Source organism: Micropterus salmoides, unplaced genomic scaffold (assembly GCF_014851395.1).
Source record: "Micropterus salmoides isolate LMB-PRFRI ecotype aquatic unplaced genomic scaffold, ASM1485139v1 Ms_hic_scaffold_12, whole genome shotgun sequence".
In the NCBI taxonomy this organism is placed as follows: Eukaryota; Metazoa; Chordata; class Actinopteri; order Centrarchiformes; family Centrarchidae; genus Micropterus; species Micropterus salmoides.
The window spans coordinates 14,354,911-14,380,248 of record NW_024040263.1 but is presented as its reverse complement, the minus strand read 5'-3'; the positions used below and the strand labels follow the sequence as shown (position 1 = coordinate 14,380,248).

Below are 25,338 nucleotides of genomic sequence, written 5' to 3'. Positions count from 1 at the left end.
GATAAGAGAGGAGGATAGAAAAGAGAGAGAAAAAAGTGTGTGAGAGAGAGAGAGAGAAAGAGAGAGAGAGGCTGTGTCACGTGGGGAAGAAAAAACGGAGAGAGAGAAAGATATGTAACCTCTCTGCAGTTTGTCAGTCTTTGTTTACTCTCTGCCAGCCATAAACTGTTCACTAATAGCTGGTGCACAGAACTCTCTCTCTCGGACATAACATTATGTTGGGGAACTCCCTTTACTTTGAAGCCAGGCCGGGCAGCACAGTCGGTCCTACAAACGGCCTGACTGTTTCTGGAAATTAAAAATGCAGAGGGAGTTTAAAGAACGGCAGCGTGGAAGAAGTGTTCAATAGCAGCAGACCGCTGCTGCATTGCGCTCCTCATAGAGCAGGTCGGTCAGCCTAAAAAACAACATCCTCCTAAGTGTGTGCATTGGTGTGAGTTGGAGGAATTATATATATATATATATATATATATATATATATATATATATATGGAAATAAATATATGATACTACTTTGTTTTATTTATTTATTTATTTATCGATTTATTTATTTATTTATTCATTCACCCTTAGAATATTGGTTGCAGTAGTGGAGTAGGGCAAGATATCTATCATCAATCAAGAACATCAGACAACATCGTGCGGACCACTAATCTACAGTATAAATGAATGTGAATGAATATTACAGCAATTTCCCATTACTTAAGAGAGCATGTGTCAAGTCTCTTTCAAAAAAGAATGAATGAAGCTTTTTACACTTGCCCCGGCAAAATAGCTGCACCAGCAGAAATATGACTGGGCTGACTTGTATTAAAGCCAGATTACTCTCTTTTCTTCCCGTCTCTCTTTGTCCTTTGTATGAATGTGTGAATAAAGATATATTTTTCCCACCAGGAGCTGTCAGCAGCCACGACAGCTACCCATTTAATCTTCCTATATGACAGGGGGAGGTGAGGTCTGTCCCTAGTAACCGACATACACACACGGCGACCCAACACCTCCTCTGCCGCCTCTCCCGTTACAGCTCAGCGATCGAGTTACGCGGCTGGGGGAAAATGTTGCAGTAGCGAGGAGAGAGAGTGGGAGAGAGAGAGAGACTGCAGCAGCATCGCTTGAGACCGGCAGCAGCAGTCCCAAGCAGTGCAGGTGAGAGAGGGGGAAAAAGCCGGAGGAGGAGGTGCGTGTGGAAGAGAGAGAGAGAGAGAATGCGGGACTCTTGGAAAAAGACGCATCTACACTCCAGTCCATCACCGAGACATCCATCCCGAACACAGGCTGCACCCGGATTTCGCTAAATTGATGATGATGATGGGATCTCCTTTCTAGCCCATCAAGAAAAGCTCTTATTTTCTGTTCCATGAGGAAAAAAAAACATATAATGTGAAACTCGCTCTGAAAAGCACTCTTGTCTCCTCCTAACTTGCGTGAAGGAATCTGACGGCTTGGCACGTTGCTCCACTGCGGGGGGAGAAAAAAAGAAGAGAGCGGAAAACGCAGCTGGATCCGAAGGTAAGAAAAGATCCAGAGGCATCATCCCAAATACTTTTTTTTTCAAAGTGATTTGTGTTCCTCTGTTGGGAATGTGAGTTCATTTACCTCGACGTCCGGAGAGCCGAGCAGTGTTTTTTTCCCCTTTGTGTGGTGCTGCATTGCAGTTTCTAACTGTGAAAAACGCGAGAAAAGCTGCTGTCCCAAATGTGACTGGAATAGGAAGAGAACTTACAATTGGTATTATGAACTGATAACCGTCCTCATGTGACAACGGGATAGCTAGCCGGTTTTACTGGAAAGAAAGGAGTGATAAATAGTGAAGTGGATTTTTCAAAGGCTGACGAATTAGTTTCTTTTCTTCTTTCGCAGCAGGATGGCTTTTTTGATATCTTTGTGGCATGGACAGCACAGCAAGGCAACGAAATTATTATCGTAGAAGTTGAAAAAGCATTGCCAAGCACAGGAGGAGAATAAAAGAAAGGAGCCCGCATCGCCGAAGTGAACTACAGTGAGAGTGTGGAAGCTTTTCGCCGGACCTTAAGCGGCAGTCCGCAGAGAGCGGCAGGGAGAAGGCAAGGAAGGCTAAATCAACACCCACGCTGTGAGGTACACTAGACCACAAAACACCAAAAAGGAGATACAAGCCGCAGCGGAGAGCCAGACAGAGCGGGAAGGAGAGAGGCCAGAGGAAGAAGGAGCCATGCAGAGGCTTGGTGCAGTGCACTCCTCCGCGGCGCAGGCTTTCAGCCTCGTGGTCTTCATGCTGCAGCTGCTGACTCAGCTACCGGGTGTCGACTCAGCTCTCCGGTACCGGGTGGCTGAGGAGGGCCCACCTGACGTCAAGATTGGCAACGTGGCCGCCGACCTGGGCCTCACGGCTGGCACAGGCAGCGGGGATGTCACCTTCGCCCTGGAGAGCGGCTCAGAGTTCTTCAAGATTGACAATGTGACAGGTGAGCTGACAACAGGCCCGCGGCGCATCGACAGAGAGAAGCTCCCACAGTGCCAGATGATATTTGATGAAAATGAGTGTTTCTTGGACTTTGAGGTGTCAGTGATAGGGCCACTGCAGAGCTGGGTAGACCTATTTGAGGGCCGTGTGGTCATAACAGACATCAATGACAACACACCTTCCTTCCCATCACCTGTGCTCCAGCTCTCAGTTGAGGAGAATCGTCCAATAGGAACACTTTACCTGCTGCCCACAGCTACAGACAGGGATTTTGGGCGAAATGGCATTGACCGCTATGAGCTTATCCAAGATGGTGGAGCTGGGTCAAGTTCAACAAGACGCACAGCAGGAGTAAACCCCATTACCAGAGTAGATGGGCTTGGGGACCGGAGGGGTAGAAGTGGAGATAATGGAGGAGGAGCCAGGAGCACTGTGTTTGAACTGCAAGTTGCAGATATACCAGATGGTGAAAAACAACCACAGCTCATTGTGAAAGGCACATTGGACCGTGAGCAAAAAGACTCATATGAGCTTGTCCTCAGGGTTCGCGATGGAGGGAACCCACCGCGCTCCTCCCAAGCCCTGCTTCGTGTTTCCATCACTGATGTGAATGACAACAGCCCACAGTTCGAGAGGTCCACATATGAGGCAGAAATGGCAGAAAATGCTCCACCAGGTACACCTGTCCTCCAGGTCAGAGCTGCAGACCGTGACATTGGAGTCAACGGACAGGTGGAGTATGTCTTCGGAGCTGCTACTGAGTCTGTAAGGCGACTCCTGCGGCTAGATGAGGCAACTGGGTGGCTGAGCGTGCTTCACAGGATTGACAGAGAAGAAGTGGCTCAACTGAGGTTCACAGTAACGGCCAGAGACCGTGGTCAGCCACCCCGCACTGACCGCACCACTGTAGTTTTGGCTGTCCGGGATGAAAATGACAATGTCCCAGTTGTAGAGATCCGAAAGATTGGACGTATCCCTGTTCGAGATGGAGCAGCATTAGTACCAGAGAATGTTCTGGTGGACACACCAGTAGCGCTGGTGCAGGTGTCAGACCGAGACCAGGGAGAGAATGGGGCTGTGACGTGCACAGTTGTAGGAGATGTCCCGTTCACACTCAAGCCAGCTGGTGAAACATTACTCCCACCCCTACCTGCAGATGAAGCCTTTGACAGGTAAGCTTATTAATAAGTAGTTCCCAAATAATCTAATCTAATAATCAGTTTAAGACATTTGGGTAGGATGGTGCACAACTTTTGCTGAGGGAACACAACAATTGTAAGTAATGGCAAGGTAATCATGAAGTAATAATGTATTTTAAATAATAGCTCAGCATGATGCACCACTTTACCTGAGGGGGGACATAAACATTAACAAACATGCTTAAAAAAAATACTATTTGGATATGTGCCAATAAGCACCTGATTCAAAGTCAAAAGTGGTTATCATCAGGAAAATGGCCATAATCATTAGACACTGGTTTATTAACATAGCATTTAGCAATTTGTTCTCAAGTATCTTAATCAGAGTTATTCAGGAACTATCTGTAAACTATATGTTCATTTCAAGATAAGGTATGTTATGTATACATATACATTTATTTAAAACTTATGATTGTCTATCATTCATAGACAACAAGTATTTATGTCTTTTTTATCAGGAGCAGGTACTGTTTTTATCCTACATGTTCCTGACAACTGCACATTCAGCATGCTGTTGCTATTGTCACCCACACCACAGCCCTAGTAGGTATTTCTACAATTTATATTTTCCGCAGAGAATTCAGAGAAGAGGGGCTCAAGTGTTGTTGTATGCAGATTTCATTTAAACTTGGTTCAAGTAGAACCACTCATTCACTAAGGCTACTGAGTAGTTAAATGTCATACGATCGGTACAGTTTGAGCATAAATATTCATTCAAACCAAGGGTTTTAGACTTTTTAGTAATATTATTCCAGCAGTGTAGTGCAGGCTGCGAATGTCAATGTCCTTAGGTCAATAGTAAAGATATTTCCTGAAGCTATTGAATGGAGGGAGTGAGGGAAATAAAGAAGGCCATCTTAGGATATTGCTGCTACTACTTATGACACCTGAACAAAAGTTGTTATATTGGCTGTCCTTGACTAAAGAAATCCTTTGTCGAAGTAATCATGAGAGATCTTAAGAAAATCAATTAGTTGACTTATTTAAATATTTGTCAGTCTCCCCATTATTATAAGAAGATAGTGTGTATAAATCTAGTGTGTATTAAAGCTTAAAGTATATTACTGCTGAAATGATTAGTTGATTAATCAATCAGTCGATTGACAGAAAATTAATTGCTATTTTGACAATCTTATTATCTTATATCTTCAGTTATTTTTCAAGCAAAAACTCCAATCCTTCTCTGGTCCCATCTCTTCATATGGGAGGATTTGCTGCTTTTCTTTGTTTCAAATCATTATACACTACATATCTTTGGGATTTGGACTTTTAGATGAAGACATTTGAGGATGTCACTTTGGGCATTGTCAAATCTATTTTCTGACATTTCTGTAGCATATAAAGACAAACACAATGACTACTGACAGAATAACTTTTGGTCCACCAACACACTAGTGACTGAAAAGTCCTGTATTATTTCCGTGTAGGGTAGCAACTACATTCATTAAATGTATTTTCTAATTATTTTTTACAGGAATAAGAAAAAATACTTCTTACATACTTCCGCCTTGCTGGACTATGAGGCCACCAAAGAGTACAGTGTTACCATTGTGGCGGTAGATTCTGGCAGCCCCAGTCTGTCCAGCAATAGCTCGCTGATGGTGCGAGTAGTAGATATCAATGACCATGCCCCAACCTTTGCCCAGAGTGTCGTGGAGGTCCACTTTGCTGAGAACAACTCACCTGGTGAAAGGGTGGTCACGGTGGTAGCCACAGATGCTGACAGCGGCAAGAATGCAGAAATTGCCTACTCCCTGGATCCTGCTGCTAATGCGCCATTTTACATAGATACAGATAATGGAGATATCCGCGCCACTGGGGTTCTGGACCGTGAGCAGCGAGAGCGGTATGAACTGCGGGTTATTGCGAAGGACAAGGGTACCCCCTCTCTACAAGGCTCTGCGACGGTTGTTGTTCAGGTGACCGACCGCAATGACAATGCACCAAAGTTTGTTCAGGAAATCTTCACATTCTACGTGAAAGAGAACCTGCTTGCCAACAGCCCAGTTGGCATGGTCACTGTGACTGATGCTGACGAAGGCGAAAATGCAGAACTAAGTTTGTTTGTAGAGATGGATGGAGTTGATGAGAAAAATACAGGAGAGAAGGTGGAAGCAGATGGTGAGAAAGAGCAAGAAGAGGTGTTTTCCATTGAGAACAACACGGGGACTATCTTCTCTTCTGCATCGTTTGACCGTGAAAAGCTTTCCACCTATACCTTCCGTGTCCGGGCTGTGGATGGAGGGGAGCCTCGCAAAACTGCCACGGCCACTGTCTCGCTCTTTGTGACGGACGAAAATGACAATGCCCCCTCAATCACCTCTCCAGCCAATGAGTCCTACACCCTCCTTCCTCCTGCTAGCAGTGCCCGCACCATTGTCAGGACTGTAACAGCACTAGATTCAGACACTGGTCCGAATGCTGATCTTCGCTATGCCCTAGTGGGGGGAAATCCCTTCAGACTGTTTGAAATTGGCCACACCAATGGAGTGATCACCCTGGCAGAACCTCTGGAGCGGCGCCACAGAGGTCTGCATCGCCTGGTGGTCCGGGTCAATGATAGCGGGGCACCCTCTCTCTGTGCCACTGCCCTGGTTCATGTCTTCATCAACGAGAGCTTGGCCAACGCCACCCTAGTAGATGCACAGGTAATCTTTATATATAAAGATGAATATTCTTGTTGTGAAATCTTATTGTGGTGTGTGCCGACCTCTATTGTTCCACAGCGTTGGTAATGATAACCAATAATGACAGTGATGATAGTGTCCTTCGATCACCCTCCTTACAATGGTGGAGGGTGATAATGACAACTGAATGTAGCTGTTTCAACTAAACTGGTAAGAATATTATTTTCTTGATAGAATGAGATAAATGCACAATTTCTACAGGCTGCATGGTGTTGCAATTTCCTGCCCATTTTTGAGGAAATAATTGCGTCTATATTTGTCCTAGATAAAGAACCCAATTTCTTTTTTGAGGGCTATTGGCAATGCCAGCTTCTTTGTAGTTTGGATGTTCTTTGTCCAGCATACATTTGTATAATGACTATGTTGTTAAAATAACTGTTATTACTGAAGTGGTTCTTCTTTTATGGTACATTGAACTCAGAGCTTAGAGCATTAGGTGTGTGTGTGTGTGTGTGTGTGTGTGTGTGTGTGTGTGTGTGTGTGTGTGTGTGTGTGTGCAGGAGAGAGGGACAGAGAGATAGAGAGAGTGAGAGCATTAGGTGTGAGTGTTTTAGTGAGGCAGAAGGAGAGAGAGAGAGAGAGATGGGCCTGTCCCAGTTTTGGCCTTGTAATACAGAGTAGGTTGAAGTATGTTCATTTGAATAGATGTTGTACTTCAACAGTGTCTCTTTACTATAGGCCTGAATATTGATGAGGTTTAGGAGTTTTCATTGTGGCAAGCAGCTTATTCTGAGCAGAACAGAATGGGTCATACAGGGGAAAGTAACTGAAAATTACTAAAAACTCTAAATGAATAATGTTTACAGGTATGTTTACAGGTTGAATAAAGGGAATCCAAAATAGAGAAATGAGAAATCTGCTATTATTGAAGAAATGTGTCTGGTCCTCTGGAAGGACTCTACAGAAATATCAGTTAGCTTGAAAGAGCCACACTGAAGTGAAGAGGTAATTGACTAGACTCAAATACATTACTGAGATACCAGAAATAACTGAAATAACGGCGTGAGTTCAAATTTAGCTTATGCTTTGCTGGTGGAAATCGTTCTCTGCCCTCATTGTAATGAACTTCCCATTATGCTAAAAAAAAAACGTCTAACTAAGCTATAAATGCTGGCAGGTAATAATTACTAAAACTTCGTCTCTGGTGTGGCGACGTAATTTATATTGACAAATAATTAAATCGGCTCAGTGGCCTTGAGGTTACAGTGTTTCTTCTGGGGCTAACAGCTTGTGGTTTTAACCCCCACTTCTCATATTTTCTCAAAGGAAAAGGTCTTCAACTGTCAGATGTGTGCATATAGCGTGACGAGACATTTGAGAGAAAAACAACAGATAAGACACCTCAAAATTGTGTCAAAGCACTGGTTTTATTCGTACCCCCAAAATACTATGCCATCCTTAAATACATTTCTGTGTCCCTTTTGTATCAGAACACTGGATAAAAGTGTTTTATTGCACTCTGCCTAACCTGAGGACACACCTTACAATGCAGATGTTAGCTGCAAGTGCTTCTCTACTGCAAACTATGCACGTGGTCATTTTGTAGTGCTTCCCTGGGTGTTTCAACTTGTCTCAAACAGAGACTGAAATAGAAGCATCTGGGGGAATGTACATGATTTCCAAGTGAGCTGATTTTCCATTTTCAATTATGTTGCTCTATAGTCATTCCAGAAAGTCGCATAGCAACTACAATAACGTTGTGCTTTGTGTTGCCCTTTGAGTTCTCTGTATCCTTATTTTGAACGGCACTTAAAGCTAAATCTTGTGTTTTAGCTGGAGAAAAACCCATCCTCTATAATCATAGCCTGAGACCTTTGACTAACTTTATATGGAGATAACTTGGGTGTCCAAAAAAAGTTTACCCTTTAACAAAGACTAATAACTGAGGACAGTTAGAAGATAGTATTTGAGCACTAGCCAGTAAGTAGAACACATGAAAAGTACAAATTGAACAATCAAGGGGTTGAGGATTAGAATAGAACACTTGGTAAGCGGAGGAACAAAGATGTTGACAGGTGGAATTAACTGCAAAGTGCCTAAACCACCAGGGCCATTGAATGGAACAATAGGGTGTAATATGTTCAAGCCGGTATAAAATCCGTCTTTGATTACAATATGCATAGTTTAGTTTGATTGTAGGGAGGAACTTGGCAGAGTAATTGAGTAGAAGTCATTGAAGAGAGAATACCTCCATCTCATAATGAAGTCAAACTGAGTGGTGGATGGATGCCAGATGTAATTAGGGAAGGAAAACGGCTGCTACTGCTGCAGCACCGCGGCAGAAAATGACTCCAGTCTTTTCTATCCAACAGTACCCGGTGAACCACATGTTGGGTAATTAGCTACAATCTGATGCTGCAGAGATTGAGCTGGAGGAAGAAGGAATTAGAAATAGTTGTGATATTTTAGACATGGTTGTCATTTGGGAAACTTAAAGGTGCTTTGTACATCAGAAGTACCCTGTTCGGTGAATCTGATTAAGCCTTTTAGTGATAATATTTTCACATTCTTACAGTTTGCGTTTCATCTCAGATCAAGAGGTTGTTTTTATAATCTTGAAATGTGAGATTGTTTTCATGTTTCTATTAATATAAGGACTAGCTAACAATTACTAAACTGCAGCTCTATGTTCTTATGATAAGCTCTGAATGCATTTAACTGCAGCTAAGATCAGGCAACTTTCTAAGCTCGGGTCAATAGTGTGGTTAGGGAGAACTCCTTGTCTTGGTCACAGCATCGGCATCTACGGTGATATGCAGATAACAGAATCCTTGGAGAGTGGAACAGATAGATGGTGGTGTTAAGTCCAGCCGGAACAAAGCTCATACAGCAGAATGGAAGATTCCACTGGGAGTTTGGGATGCGTCAGAGGGATGCACTGAAACACAGCGGTGAAGGTGGCTGTGGCGCTTATCCTGCTGGACACTTAACTGTCCTGTACGTGCCTATACACACTTACAGCACACATGACTTGACTCACAACCATCTTGCCCTTTCTTTTGCTTCTCTCTGTCACATAGGCCCGCACGCACACTCCCAGACACACACAAACTTGGCTGTTTTCACATTGTATATGCACATATGGCGCTGCATCGCAATTTTCTCTCCCTGTGTTGCACACACAATACAACAGACAGTGCAGGGATGCGCTAAGCCAGCAAGATGCCCAGCAGAATGAGAATGGAAAGGAATACTGCAGGCAAAAGAAGAACAATGGGGCTGACGGGAGAGCGGAGCCTGGCGGAGAGGCCCTCTGCAGTGGAAGCAGAAAAATGGAATAGAACCAACACAACTTGCTCAAAAACAATGAAACTTAACCCAGAGATAGATGGTGATGAAACAATGAAATATAACACGGCCCCATTCTTAGCTTGGGGCTGACGAGAAGTGAGAGTGAATAATGTGGCTCTATATGAGTAAGCCTAATATGCCTTGGATAATGCAATAAGCAAGTCACACACTGCAGCTGAGTGAGCAGCACTCTCTGCAGTGTTACCAATATTCCCGATTATACTGTAGTTATTTTATTTGGTTATTGCAAACCACGGGGGCTCAATTTTAACTTCTCTTCTCTCTCACCTTCACTCTTTGCCTGTCTACCGTTTATTCCTGCAAGCCTTATTACCCACCATTCTTAAGGCAGCGAGGATTACACGAGTATATAATTTCAAGCCTTGACAGGCCAAAGGAATTGTCATTTGAGCTCCAAGACGAGGTGTCAAGGCTGCAGAATTAGTTGTCTCAATAACGGACAGCTTACACTCTGTGTGGGCTCGTGTAGGTGCGTGCGAACATATCTGTCTGTGTGTGCGTGTATGTGTGTGTGTTTGTGTGTTTTATGTATTTTGTCTCTGCATAATGATTCTCCCAACATAGTTGCTATGTATTGATTAGATATATTCAGGTTCATGACCCTGCCCCATATTACTAGCAGGGCTCTGCAGAACAGAATTCCACAGCCTCATCGTCGCCAGTCAAACAAGGCTCCAGAACCACTAATGGCTGTGTTTGTGCTTCAGCATAACCAACTTTCTTGTAATGATCCTTTTATTAGTATACAAGTTGAGAGCATGTGTGTGTGTGTGTCTGCGTGTGGTGTGCCCTCAGCCCCGTGTATGTTATTATGTATATGTATCATAACGGAAGATTAACGGAATGTTATTTATCTCCTCTATCTTAAAGCGAAAACACAAAATATTTTGTAAGTGTAATATATATTGATCAAAAACTATTACGCTTAACAGAACAACAAATTCAAGGCCATAAAGAGAAAGGCTCTAAAAATCATTTCGTAGAAAACACATATTTACAATAGCCTTCTATCTGTTTGTCCATCCAATTCTGCAACAACAAAATAAATGTGATAGCAAGTACTTAACAAATCCACGCCTACGCTGTCATTTACAATAGGGACATTGTTCATTGATGAGACAGAAGATGTGTTTGTGTGGGGATGTAGTCATAGCATGTCTTTTGCCTCTATTGTGCATTTATTGACTGGTTCCCCTACTTTTCCTCTTCTGACCGAACCTGACCTCGCTGTCTAAAGTTTCCTTTTTATTCTTTTAATCAGCTTTAAACAGCATAATCCAAGGCACTTCCTGTACAGATGATGCGAGATCACAAGTGGAGAGTCACAGAAATGCTGCAACTCAGAAGCAAGAGCAATTATATATTTAGTGACACGCTGTGTGTCTGGGAATAATGGAGAAGTTCCCCCACTAAAACACAGTGATGAGTTTAATTAAGTTGAAGATGCTGTTTGATGTTTCATACCCACTGTGTCATCTTCTACAGTCACTGTTTTAGACCTTTTTCTCATTGATGCTTTGTCTCTTTTGTTGTTTTTCCTCCTTCACTCTGCATCTTCTCTCACTCTTGTTCCTCTCACCCCAGGTGGCCCGAAGCCTGATGGCTCCACTGTCACTGGACATTGCAGGGGACCCTGATAGCGAACGTGCATTAGGGAAACAGCGCCTCAGTGTAGCTATTGGTGTCTTGGCGGGAGCCGCCGCGGTCATCCTGGTTATCCTTCTTGTGGTCACAGCTCGGCAGTGCGGTGCTCAGGGCAAGAATGGCTACGAGGCTGGTAAGAAGGAACCAGAGGAAGACTTCTTCAGTCCTCCAGGGGCTCAACCACAGGCCGGCCGAGGCAGGGGATCAGACCGTGGCCGCAAGCCTCGACGGGACAAACGCAATGGAAGTGGCGGTGGTGCAGCTGCAGGAGGAGGGAAGTCAGACAGATCACTCTACAGTGGTATTGTCACAGTCAACGGGCTGCGTCGCCATGCCAATGACGATGATGAGGAGGATATGAGCAGTGCTAGTGAGCGCCTGGCAGCCCGCTACTGCGTTATGGATGGTGACCCTGGCAGCCCACGGATGGGTGGCGGCAGGAGACACCAGTCAAGCCCAGATCTGGCCAGGCACTACAAATCCAGCTCACCTCTCCCCGCAGTGAATCTACAGCCCCACTCACCCCCAGCTGAGGGAAAGAAGCACCAAGCGGTCCAGGACCTGCCTCCCTCCAACACCTTTGTGGGCAGTGGAGGTTGTGTGGGGAGTGCTGGGTCCAGCAGCAGCAGTAGTGGGGGCAGTGGCAATGCAGATGCCATGTCCCTGGGATCTGACCAGTGCTCAGAGTACGGCTGCCAGACTGGGAACAAGTACAGCAAACAGGTAGGAGCTCTGGGAAGGGACTGGGATGACGTAGTCTCTATGGATCCTCAATTTTGGTTCGCTGTCACCTCTTTATTTAAATCTAGCTTAGAAATCTCAGTCAGCTCTTTCTGACACTTTGTCCACTCTCTGCCCCCCAACCCAGCTTTATCTCGTCTTATTCACACATCTGCTGACATACTGTAGCGCACACCCCGTTGCTAACGTCTAAACACCTTTTTATCTGCACAAAATTACTGTCAGTGTGTGCGCACGCATGCACATACGCTTGTGTGTCTTTGTCAGCATCCTAAGCCTGTGAGCAGTGTGACGGTACCCTGCTGTCACAGTGTGTGTGTGTGCTCCGTGTCAAACATCAGTCCTCTGTTTAGCAAGATCTAATGCGGGGGACATGAGTCAACCCCCTACTATAGCCAAACAATATGCGAATGTGCATTTGTGTGTACATGCATGACTGCGTGTGCGTGTGTGCCCATGTGTACAAATCCCTGAGGAGTTCAGTTGGACTAAGGATGCAGAGGGAGTGGGCGAATAGTTGCTTCCAACAGGGTAATTGGTCATTTTTGGGTTTCTGTCTCCCTTGTCAAGTTGTTATCTTTCTTCTGTTTAGCATATATGTTTACTCCGTAAATAATATCAACTGCATAGATAATGGATGCACTGGCTTTAGTCTTTGCTCAGGAAGCTGCAGTTAAAAACTGAAGTCCTGCTGACAGATAAATACTGCATAAAGATGGTCAATCACCCCTCTACCCACACAAATACACACGTTAATACACACACACGTAGGCACCATCTATCATCGTATATATACTGACACAGCAGGGTCTCCCAAGTCCATGGGGAGTGCGCCCAAGAGTGATGTTTGAGTGACAGCTAACCCTTCTTAAAGGGGAGGTGTCTCATTTCCTTGACAGACAGCTCTACATTTATCCTCCCCGTGGTGAAAAAGTGCTGATGTGGTCATTAAAAGGGAAGGAGAGGAGCTTCTTAGGCTAATCAATTCATACATGGGCTCTCTGATCCTGCTCAACACACACACACACACACACACACACACGCAGGAACGCTCATGCATCCGCATACGCACACACACTCCAGAGGTTAATCCATTACGGAGTCAATCCTCTTAATCTGCTGTTCCCAGGGAAAGAAAATGCTTACTGGGAGAGTTTGGTGTTCATGCTTACGTGTACTCAAAACATGCCAGCACACATACAGAAACAAGTAGACACACAAAACTGACAGCATAATGAATTATTGATCGCATGGGGTAATTAACTCCTCTTCTGCAGTGGAGTGTGCCCCCTCCCCAACCAAGCTCACCCCTAAAATATCCAGCAGCCTGTGGTTTCATACACAGCTCTGTGTGTGAGTGTGTGTTTGTGTCTGTGCGTGTGTCTAAGACTTTGGGTGCTCGTGCATGACTGCGTTGACGTACGTGTCAAAATTTGTTAACTCGAACAGTTTGGCGACATGAGCAGGTTTGTGTTGGTGGGTGCCTGTCACTGAGCTTGAGGGACTGCTTATTTCGTGAATGCATATGCATTTTATATGTGAGTGCAAGTGAGAGATAGACTCTGGGAGTAATAGGTGGCGAGTATGTGCCAAATGTAGGAACTGGGACGCTGACAGAATTTGGAATAGCATTAGATCAAGAGTGGGAAAGAATTATAGGAGGTTAGGAGGGGAAGAAGATGGAGTAAACGACGGTGGGGTGGCTAAGAATTTCACAGTTATTTTACTGGGTCAGTAAAAAACTGTTGATCATCTGAAGTCAGCACATCATCATACCAACCAAGTGTGCTCCAAATAAAAAAAATTAAAAAGCATGTAATACAAACTGGGCGTCATGGATGAAGAGCAAGATTGCATGAGAGATAGGCAACAAGATGATGTTGGATCTTTTTAAAATCTAAAATGTTCACAGAAGAGAGGGAGATGAGATGGAAGAGGAAGGATATCCATATCAATGAGATGAAAATGGGTGGGGGTGGGGGCGGATGTAAGAGTGTGTGTTTTGTATTTTGATTATGGGTGGGTATCATCTGACATTTCTTGATGTTAGTGTCAATATGGTACCTGAGTTTCAGTACATAATCATGCCTTATTTTGTTTCACTAGGGGAAAAAAAGTTTTGTTTCATTTAAGAAATGTAAGTTCTAAAATGTAAACAGAAAATTAAATACAATTAAAGCCTAAATTAAGCAAAATTATGATTTAATGCTGTAAATATTATATTAAAAGAATGAAGTCAAGACATTTGAGGCCAATGTTTTTATACTTACACAGACACATTTTTGTCAGTACCTGAAATATACTGAGGTATAGTACCCAGCCCTCATGCTGAAGTGTACGTGCTTCCAAGTAGAGAGAGAGAGAGGAGAGAGAGAGGTCTGGTGCGGGGTGGCAGCCAGAGAGTGAGAGTGGACTGCGGAGATGTGGGTCATCAGGATACCCGTTGGCATCAGGACACATTAATGATCACAGCAGTCACATGGCACTGCAGTCAATATCGGCAAAGTGGCCTCGTTCTTCCCTCTAACCACTACTACACACACAGAACACAGACTCCACACGCCATAAACCTATTTTTTTCCTGTCTGCAGTCCTCAATCAACCACAACAAAGGTCATAGTGGTTGTTTGAACTCAACATTTCTGTTTTTATCTTTTACCTTTCTTTTAATTGTGTAAGTAATTTGTATGAGCACTTTGCACTGTCCCTTTCTTCCCATTTACCTCTCCATTTGACCTTTTGTTCCTCTCTGTTCTCTCGCTTTCTTTTGGCCATATGCGTAAATCTGAACACCCAACCGCTGTTACCTTTGAGTCTTCAATGCACCACTCTGACCTCTGAGAATGAATCGACTCAGCGTTTTCACTAGTGCGACTTCTTCTTTTACTGTAGTGAGCACTTTTTCCTCTCTGGACCCAGTGTGTGTGTGGGGGGGGGGGGGCGCTGAGAGCACGGTGCCACAAAGGCTGAATCGAACCAGACACACACCCACATTCATACACACACATCCAGTGTCTAATCAATGTGTCGTTTACAAGGCCAAGACTGCGGTAGATACAGGTGGGTTGACAGCGCAGATTTTTTTGCGTCGCACAGTTTCACAACACTTGGAGAAGGTCAGCACTGGGCTGTCACGATGCGGGGTGCCACAGTGTTTTGACACAGCAAGGACAGGCTATGGAGATGAGTTTGTGGTGAATGGAACTCATCAGGGCCAGTCTTGTCCATCTAATTGGACTGTATGGACGGGCGCTGGCGGAGAGATTAGGTCTACTGGATTATAAAATTGAAAAGCAGCTTTTCATTTCAACAAAATCCCTCCAGGATTAAATATGATGAGCGTCTGTCATAGACTCAAACTCAACCCTCTGTGCTCTCAGGCACGCCATATGAACGCATCCACGCGTACACCTCCTGTGACAACATGCAGCGTGCATAGGGGCGAAGGCACTGTCAACCAGAAACAGACAGAAACACACACACACACACACAGTCTCTCTCTCTCTCTCTCCCCTCCCTCTTTCTCTCTGTTACACATGCACACGCTGTAACCGACCCATGACCCCTGTCATAATGATACCAGCGCACTGATGTATTTATTAAAGGACCCATAAGGTCAGGCCGCGCAGCCGGCCATATGCTCCCGGGGTGAGTAGATGGGGAGGTGAGGAGGTGGGGGTAAACGAGAGGTGAGAAGGACGAGGTAACCAAAGCGGGGATCACCCAACAAGCCAGACTGAAAACTGATCTACTGACCTGGAGACAAAGAGCGAGGGGAGGGGACACGCAGGAGGTGAGAGTCAGTGGGCATCAGGGAGGCAACATGAGCCAGACAGAAAGAAGTGAGAGAGAGAGTATAGATAACAGGAGATGAAGAAAGGTTCAAACATTACGGGAAAATGGACACAGATGTGTGTTTGTGTTAGATGCTCGGTTTTGGAGGTGGAACACATGCTCACCCTGTAAACATTGATTTTCCACTTCACCAGAATCATAGGGACACCTTACAAATATCCTGCGTTTGAGGGTGCTTTCACATCTGCATTTCAGTTCCATCGGCAGAAAATATTAATCACTGGTGGCTTTTTGTTCTAATCTGTTTTGTGATCAACTTATTAACAATGACGATTTAGTAGTTTATACAACAAACAAAGAATGGCAAACATTAAATCACCTTGACTGATTTTCATTCGATACTTTAGTCGACCTGTAATGCTGCAGTGCTATGAGGACCCGCCACAGAATAACAACAATTTATTTGGATAACCGACCACAACCTCATGCTGCACTGCATTGCAGTTTTGTGCTTTATTCATCTTCTCTGGAGCTCTTTAAAGTAGTAGCTGGCTGTGAGCATTTTAATTAACACTGCAACTGGAACTCATCTGTCAAACTGTAAATCATGAATGAATAAGTTTTACTAAATTTTGAAATAGAAATGTGGAAAAACTCCCCACATTCATGTTGCTATGGGAACCAAATAATCTTTGAGAACTATGTAGGAGTTGGATAATGTCACATTTGCTATGATCAGCCGACAAGCATACCCTGTTTATATGTTTAGTTAATAAGCTTTTTCATTTAAGAAAAAATTCACAGGTCTTTAGTCGTGGATTCTATGTTGTCCAAGTTCACTTGTGCAGTTGTTTTGGTCCGGACTACAGTTGCAATGAAGGCATTCATAACAGCCTAAAACCAAACAAAAAAAGTTTGTCAAAAAAAATCTTTACTCAAGGTCCACTTTTAACAGCTTTCAAATGGTTTCCACAACGGATTGACTTTGCTCAGTTGTCATGGAGATAGATCCATGTTCATAGGTGGAGAGGGGGGAGATTGTAACCAGTTCACCACATCATCAGATTTCATTTGAACGGCACATATGTCTACAGCTTTCTTCTGCACAGCGGCACTGCGGCTGAGAGCATCCGTTGTAGAAAGTGACGGAGGACTGCAGCAACTGTTGCTGCGCTAAGATGCTGCTTTCAGTATGCAGCCAGCTAGAGATTGTATAATTCCAAATGTCCTCAGTTCAACAAAGATGGACATCATAAGTCAAGGTAAAGGTAGTGGTGAGGGTGGAAGTTAGGGTTAGGAGGCATGGAATGAAAGTCAGTGGAATGTCCTCACAAGTTTATTCAATCAAAGATGTGTGTGTGTGTGAGAGAGAGAGAGTATGTTTCCATGTGTGAGCTCGGGACAAAGACAGAAAGACAAAGCGAGAAGAGAATCAGAGGGAGTGAGATTGTGGGAGGCAGAGGGAGAGAAATTGTCTGTTTCTTCACACGTCAAGGTCACCCAGAGCTGGAATGTGACTGGAAGTCCCCTGTCTGTCTTGGCTGTTTACCACTACAAGATAATACAGTCAGGCTGTTCAGCTGATAATGTTACTGTGTTAACAACTCCTCCCATCAGCTTTTGTTTCAAGCTCTCTGTGAAATGGCAGGAATGTGGGAATGTCATTGCCACACACACACACGCAGACAAGCTGAGGCAGGGACACACACAGCCTACACCGTCGGACGTGTGATTTTAACACTCACAGGCGCTCCCACTGCAACACGCTCTTGTGTGTACATAATAGCACATAATTACACACCCTCCCAGATCCTTATGCATCCACACTTTTCACCACAAGCAGACAAACTCTGATAAGAATGTGATGACACACGAGTGGAGAGGAAAGTTTTCCGGCTCTTACATCAGTTTCTTCTTCCATTCCCTCTGGATCAAATCACATGCCGCAAGCCCGGGCACACTCTGTCTCCTAGAATCACACCCATCCGTAGAGGCTTACAAACACACTCTCTTAACTCCCTGACACACGCACACACTTGAGCACACACAAAGACCTACATAGCAAGCCCCTCGCTGAGATGCTTCCTTTTATTTGCTTCTTGAAGACTGCTCTGTATTGAGCGGCTCTGCATTCAGCTCATCTGCCTTACAGCATTACCTTAATGGCTGTCTGTGGGTTGAGCAATTTTACCCAATATTGCTAAACAAAGGCTCTCTTTCTCGCACTAGACAGGGATTCTAGACAGCTTAGTAGCCATTTGACTGGTTTTATCCACCTACACAAAAGAATCTTCAGTGCATTAAGTGGTATTGAGTTGGGTAGAATTATATTGACTTGAATGGATTTTGAATTGAACTGAATTGGACTCAGCCCCACTCCGCTCAATTACATAATTAAAATACTATGGAATCAAGTAGGATTTAGTCAACTCTAACTGAATCAAACTGAAGGGAAGTGAGGTGAAGTGATTTTGTTTACCTTGCTAGTGGATGTTGCAGGTATCACCGCTGTGGGCAGTGTGTGAGTGACTTTTATTATGTTGTAATATTGACATAATATGTATGTGTATGTAAACGTGTGAGTTTGTGCGTTCGGCTCTATGGCTTCAAGCTCAATCTTACAAGTTGTGAAGTGAAGTGAAAAATTCCACAAGTGCTCTGTCCACCTCTAAAGGGTTCTGTATGCTTGAAGCGAGCTGGGTCAGACAACGTTGCGTCCAACCACATCCAAAAAGCCAAATGATTTATACCTCTGTGCATCACACTGTCTCCCTGACCCCTCTCCAAGAACTGTATGAATCTGTGTAATCAATCGTAAAATTTGGTGTGCACAATTTTGGACAGTCTCTCCTCAACTGGAATTTATGATGTAGCAAGTGTGAAGAATGAAAGACTAGAGCTTGACAGAGAAGTTCCTTAATATATCACCTCCACCCTCATGGCCGATCAGTGTGTACAGGCACAAGCATCATCGTGCTGGGCAATAATTCCTTCTGTTTTGTAGGGTTTTTACAGATTCGTACCTCAAATGTTAGGGTGTTTTTTCACTAAATGTTCAGGTATTTTAGCTGGTTCTGTGGCATCGTTAGTTATACATCTATCTTGGATCTCTCATGTGGAACCTCTGTTGTCTTTAAAAAGAACCATACCAAACCTCACAACTTAGTAAACCTGTCAGAAGTCTGTGAACACGCAGACAGACGCCATGTTTTTTTTTACCTGACAGGGTGTAAAATTAAGCTTGAAGCCATTGGACTGAATGCACAAATGCCGAAACCTAATGTTCAGACTTTAAAGTGAGCCCATGAGCACAGACCAAAATATACAAACTTTTAAAACAGAGTTTACAGGTAGAAACTTACAACTACAGGAACAAACTCGGGCAAACCATTATGAAGTATTGAATATTCCATATTCTAGTCTGCTACTGAACTCAGTGCTGTGTAACTCATCCAATAAAAACTCTCTCTCCAACCCTCCATCCCCAATGTCCGTCTGCCCCTCCCCCGCCACCACCACACACACACACAGACACATGCACACACTCCCACACCCACATCCTCCTCCGTCTGTCTTCTCTCTGATTGATCTCTCTGTTCTCCCTAAGTGGTTTCATCTCTTTTCATCACTCTCCATCTGGATCCATCTTTTCAAAACGTGTTTTTTAATGGTTTCAAACTTTTTTTTAATAACACTTAATAGTTTCTTTAAATTTTACAAATGGCTCTTAACAACCCTTTCCATTTTCCTCTCCCGCCTTTTCTTTTCCGAGAGACCGTAAAGTCAGCTTTAATCTTTGCTTTTCTTTTTTTTTTTTTTGATTGGATAAAATTAAGCATGCTACCAAGGAATAAGCCTAAGGTGTGAATATCTGCACTGTGCAATATGGTTTATGCATTTTTGCTACTGGCGAATCAGAGCCCATTTCTCGCCGGATTTCAGATTATTAGATCTTGCATGAGTGTGAAAGACTGGCCCTGGTAGCACTGTAGTCCAAAGCCAATGTTTTTGCCCCAGGCTAAATGTAGCCATCTGTTTTAGAATTGTTGGTGGAAGATAGATAAATCGGAAGATCAAGATGGAGATAGGGGAAGAGAAAGTCGGAGAGAGAGACAGAAAAAGAGTGGAAGAGGGGAAAAGATATTCCTGGTCAGCACCCATGGCTGAGAAAAAAGGGGATGGTGGTGGTGGGGGAGGAGCTGTTGGGTTTATGAGCAGGGAGATGAAGAAAAATAAGGTGAGAAAAGGCGAGGCTTAATTGAGTGGTAGGGGGAGCTACAAAATGAGAATGTGTTCTTAGGTATTGCCTAGGGGTGGAAAACTGATGGAGAGAATGTAGGGAAGGAGGAGATGGGATAAAAAAGATTGAAATGAGGTATATGGGTCTAGGGTTAGAAGAAGACAGGAGAGGAGGGAGGGCGCTTCACTCTGCAAGTAAAGCCAGCTCAGACTCTTCGGGCTATTTTGGTGTGTGTGTGTGTGTGTGTGTGTGTGTGTGTGTGTGTGTGCGCGTGCAGAGAGAATGCGAGCCTTCTACCTGCCCTATCGAAGAAGTTACATAAATCTGAGTGGGCAGGCCTCTGCCTGCAGCGATGCTCCATATTATAGCATTGACCCAAGCCTCTCTCATTGTATGTGTGCATGTGTGTGTGAGTATATGTATCTGCGTGTGTGTGTGTTTTGATCCCTGTTCAGCCCCATTTGCCTGTTTATGTCAGAAATAGACCAGATAAGAGACGCCCACTTGCATGCACTCACGTACACCCAGAGACAGGTAGAGCAGAACTACAAGAACTAGCCGGTCAAGATGCTGAGAAATCACCCCGGGGCCTACAAACAGAGGCATTAAAATAGTTTGACCAGGGCTTGACAATAACGCCCAATCGTCCGGGTCCAGTAAAAAGTAACGTTGGGACTGTTGAACTAGCAACTCACTGGCCCAATCAAAACATTAGTAGGCCCTATTAAAAAAAACAAAAACGAAGAACTAACTTAGAAGTAACAGAAGTAACATAAACCTGCATTCTCTCTAACGGACAGTAGGGGGCAAGTCTGCTGTTTGCAAAAAGAAGTCCAGTCCCATTAGAAATAATGGTAAAATGACCCTACTTCTCACCTGATTTATTACCCCAGTAAACACTTTCCTAATGAATTTATGGTCTCAGTTGCTAGTTTCAAGTCTTCTTCAACACAGCATGATGTTCATTTAGTACATTTTGGTCCTATTTAAGGGGAAAGAAACCAGAAAGCAGCGTATGCTTTAGGGCGGGACTACCTTGTGATTGACAAGTCGCTACAATGGCAACCTGTCAATCAGGATGGAGGCGACTCCTATCCGCTCTGTGTAATTTTTTTATTGAAAGGCTGTCAGCAGGAGAGAGAGCACGTCATGTTTGAGTCTGTTAATATGTTTTGTTTTAAAAGTAAATTGTTTTGTTAACCTTTTTATTTTTTATAATTTTAACTGATTACATTTTAGCTTAGTTTTTTTATATCCAGGATGTATTTAATAAATGATTAAACATGTAAACAGTATAACATAAGTCTTTGATTTTGTTGTAACACTGATAAATTACTTTTGGAGGGAGGGACAGTAAAAATTGTCTTCGGGACAGTAAGTTTCAAACCCACTGGCCCAATTGGGCCAGTTGCAAAAAAGTTTCACATTGAGCCCTGTTGACCTATTCGACAAACACACACACATACTCACATGGACTACATAATCATGCACTCACACATCACTACTTTTAAATCTCTCACTTGGACGTTACCAATTAATAACTTCAACTCCCACCATCATCCATAATATGTAAGATAACATGTTTTTTTACCCATTTAGATACAGACACTCCCAAACTAATAACAGACTGTACTTTGATGAATTAAACTGCACTTTAAATCAATGGCTTGCTCCTAATACTGCACAGTAATTGCAAAGCATTGCAATAAAGCTGGTTCTTAATGGGTCAACACTGCACAGGTACAAGTCAGACATGCATTATTTAAGAGGCTCAGTTCTCCTGTTTCACAAATACAGAGATATTATGAAGACGGCAACTCTTGTTAGTTGCCAGCACTTGTTAGTTGAAACATCTCCAGTTAGTTGGAAAAAAGAGAAATGAAACCCACAAAAACAAAACAACACAGTCTCATTGAACAGATCAGATCCACAGACGTGCACACAATCTTAAACACAAGCACACCATTTTTTATTTTTCTTGTATCAAAGTCATGCAAATCTATCTGCCAATTAAAGCCCCAAACAGGTTTCCATGGGGATGAAATTGCAACCTTTAATTGGCTGGATAAAAGAATGCTCACATCTGAGCCGACAACCTGAGATGGTTTGGAAAATATATACTCATGCACACAGACATACACACAAACACACAGGCGTATGCAGTGTAAGTGGGGATCGCCGACAATTTATGCATGGTTGGGGGAGTCACACACAGTATCACCGGTAAGATGAGAAGCTGGGATAGAGTGTGTTGACACAGATATGGTGTATTGTCAGGTGCAGGCGCACACACACACGCTTATTGACCGGTCAGTCTCTTTTAAAAGCGTGAATAAAGCGTGAATAAAGCTTTTGGTCACAGTGTCGTGTTAACATGAAAGCTTTCATGGCTGTTAAAAAGAGCTGGCTTTGATTAGAATTAGATGTGTGAGAGTGTTTCTTAATGCCGGCCTTTGCTGACGACGGCCCTTTAAAATCCAGCGGAGCCGTTGCAGGGAGCCTTCCATCAAAAAAAAATGTTGAATCGACGATTTCACCTCAACATGCTCTCCATGGGTTTTTCTTTTTTCCCTTTCTTTTTTTCTAAAAGGCAGAAGTCAAGCGTGCTGCTTGGCCACATTTTAAATAGATCTCAGCCAAAAAGCAGCAGCGGTGTAGTTTCAAGGGTGATCAAACGTTGAATTTCAAATTATTGACTAAACTAGTAAGTGAATATCAAAGAAGCTGGTGTTATTTTCATGTGCGTGACTTTTACAAAGCAGTGTTACTCTCACATGGCATGATCATTATGAATGGTTTAATAATTCATCCCATACTCCCATATGGGGCTTTATGGAGAATGTCTGAGTCTGAGGAAAACCAATTTACACAGAGCATGTCCTAACTTGTGTAGGCATTAGCTAGTGCACTTGCATCTACAAAGTGCTTGATTCAAGGTTTTCCAAGCTTTTCCATGTTCACAGTTAAGTCACGCAATAATTCCCCACATTAGAAGTCTTGTTGCTGTCCTATCAAAGCCATATATCTTGGCCAAGTGTCAGTTATCAGATAAACTAGAGTGGATTAATGAGTTGGAAAATTCCACTTTTTCCATTTATAAGCTTTAAAAAGTCATCATCCCAAACAATGCAGTGCAATAAAACTATAAATTGTCTCAAAGCGTAACACAAGACTGTTTGTCTTATATTGTAGTTCATGAAAAATCAATACTTTAGAGACACATTTAGTGAAACAATACAGGAGCAGTAGGACTGATTGTTCGCTTGATCAAATATTTGCACAAGAGAACAGTTTTGCAAATCAGTCATTTTTTTAAGCAAAATGTCAAAGATTCACAGGCTCTAGTAATAACAAATGATGGTTTTCCTGATTCTCATATTTCCTTAGTCTTCTATGATAATAAACTGAATATCTTTGGGTTTGAGACTGTTGGTTGGATGAAACAAGCAATTTGATATTGTCATTGTGTGCTCTGGAAAACTGTGAACGGCATGTTTAACTATTTTCTGGCATTTTTAAGGCCAAATCATTAATCAGTTAATTGAGAAATAATCTACAGATAAATCAATAATGAACAGAATTGATAGTGGTTGTCCTGCAGTAGTCCTTAATATGCATGGAACCGACCTAAAAGCAAATATCTAAATAAATATTGATGTCTTAACATGAACTCACACAGAAAGAAAATTGACAAAGATTATAAACATGTTCATATTTACACATTCATTAAATCCTTATTACCCAAATGACACATTATAATGCTATCAGCTGAGGTAGACACTAGTAGACATAGTATTCATTAAGAGAGAGATTGAAGAGAATATACATTTGCCCATTATAGCTAATTAGTGCAGTATATACCTGTAGTTTTAATATGCAGCAAACATTATGTTTTCAGCTGGAGCTTAACTATTTTGCTGCAGTAGCTGTGGAATAATTTGCATTTTTAAACATTTTTGTTAATGCCAGGAGTCGCATAATAATCAGGCCGACTCCTCAGCAAGGCTCAGCTCTCTGAAACTCTGCTGGATATGACTTCACAGAAGTCTTTTCTTAACCCTAATACTGAACCATAATTTTCAAAGGGGATTTCAAAAATGGAGCCAATGTACGTATATATGCTTGAAGTGTGGTGTGAGGTTATCGATGGAAACGCCGCGGATTCTCCCCTGCTTTCTCATTAACTCTCCTCCATCCTTCTCCTTCTGCTCAATGGCCCGACTCTGCACTCGGTCTCTGGTGTATCGAACAGCACACACACACACACACACACACACGCTCACACAATCACACACATGCACACACTCACATGCAAGAAGTCTGTTTGCATACCAAAAGCATACTTCATAGCTCAAAGAAAATGAAAGCCATATTAATTATACAGTCTTGTGTTCGCATATGCACACACACACACACTCAGAGAAAAAGAGAGAGAGAGAGGGAGGAGGCAGTTGTTTTATGTTTTTTCTCTGCGTCAAAGGAGAGAGAGAGTGAGAATGATTGAGTCTCTCTGCGTCAGGGAGAGAGGGAATGAGAAAAGGCACAGAGGAAGAGAAAGAGTGCACTGTCTTCTCTCACTTTAATGTGTGTGTCTGCGTGCGTGCGTGTCGTCTACCCAGTATAACGCCCCCTCTGTGTCCCCGAGCCACTCTCTGTCACTCACACACACTGAGACTATTGTCAAGACATTGGGCGAGGCGCCCCAGGACATTTCTGTGGCACTGTGTCTGTCACAGGGGTGATAGGGCTGAGACGGGGTTCACGCACATGCACAGAAATATCCAATACCCATACACAACTATGTTGTATTACCATTTTAGGTCATATTCATATGTAGGTGGGTGAGTTAATGCGGCCTTCTCCTGGAGTGCAGAGTATGTGTGGGTGTGTGTGTATGTGTGTGTGTTTGCACTTCCAACGTACTTTAAAGCTTATATGTGTGCTGTGTGTACGCATGCCAGGGCCTATGCGGTGTATGTTTGTTTGGATCTGACAGCACATTAGGAAAAGCTATCTTTAACCTTGTAAAATGAGTGACACTGATTCTAAACTGACAGGATGGATTTCAGTTTGCTGTGGCATTCCACCGTGTCAGCCTCTGTCAGCTCAGCCCGTCCGCCCATTTTACAAAAGACAGGAGTGCCACAAAGGAGACGTAGTCTATGAAAAAGAGAGAGAGAGAGAGGGCGGAGGCAACAAGAAAATAAAGAGACATAGAGTGAGCTGGGTCAGATGTGATAAATAAAATAGTTTGGGAAGTGAAGGAGAAAGAGGAGA

General features: G+C 43.3%; 1 protein-coding gene across 2 annotated transcripts in view; it reads left to right on the top strand.

Moving 5' to 3' along the window:
• Positions 1 to 814: 814 nt before the first annotated feature.
• Positions 815 to 25,338, top strand: part of pcdh7a (protocadherin 7a) — a 45,688-nt gene continuing 21,164 nt past the window's right edge. Inside the window, exons 1-4 of one of the 2 annotated variants that reach the window (XM_038713543.1) lie at positions 815 to 1,509; positions 1,861 to 3,615; positions 5,117 to 6,290; positions 11,226 to 12,008. In XM_038713543.1, coding sequence (XP_038569471.1) covers positions 2,192 to 3,615; positions 5,117 to 6,290; positions 11,226 to 12,008 — 3,381 coding nt within the window. In that variant the 5' untranslated portion in view covers positions 815 to 1,509; positions 1,861 to 2,191. Of the gene's footprint in view, positions 3,616 to 5,116; positions 6,291 to 11,225; positions 12,009 to 25,338 lie in introns of both variants that reach the window. The other variant, XM_038713542.1, reaches the window with a different exon arrangement.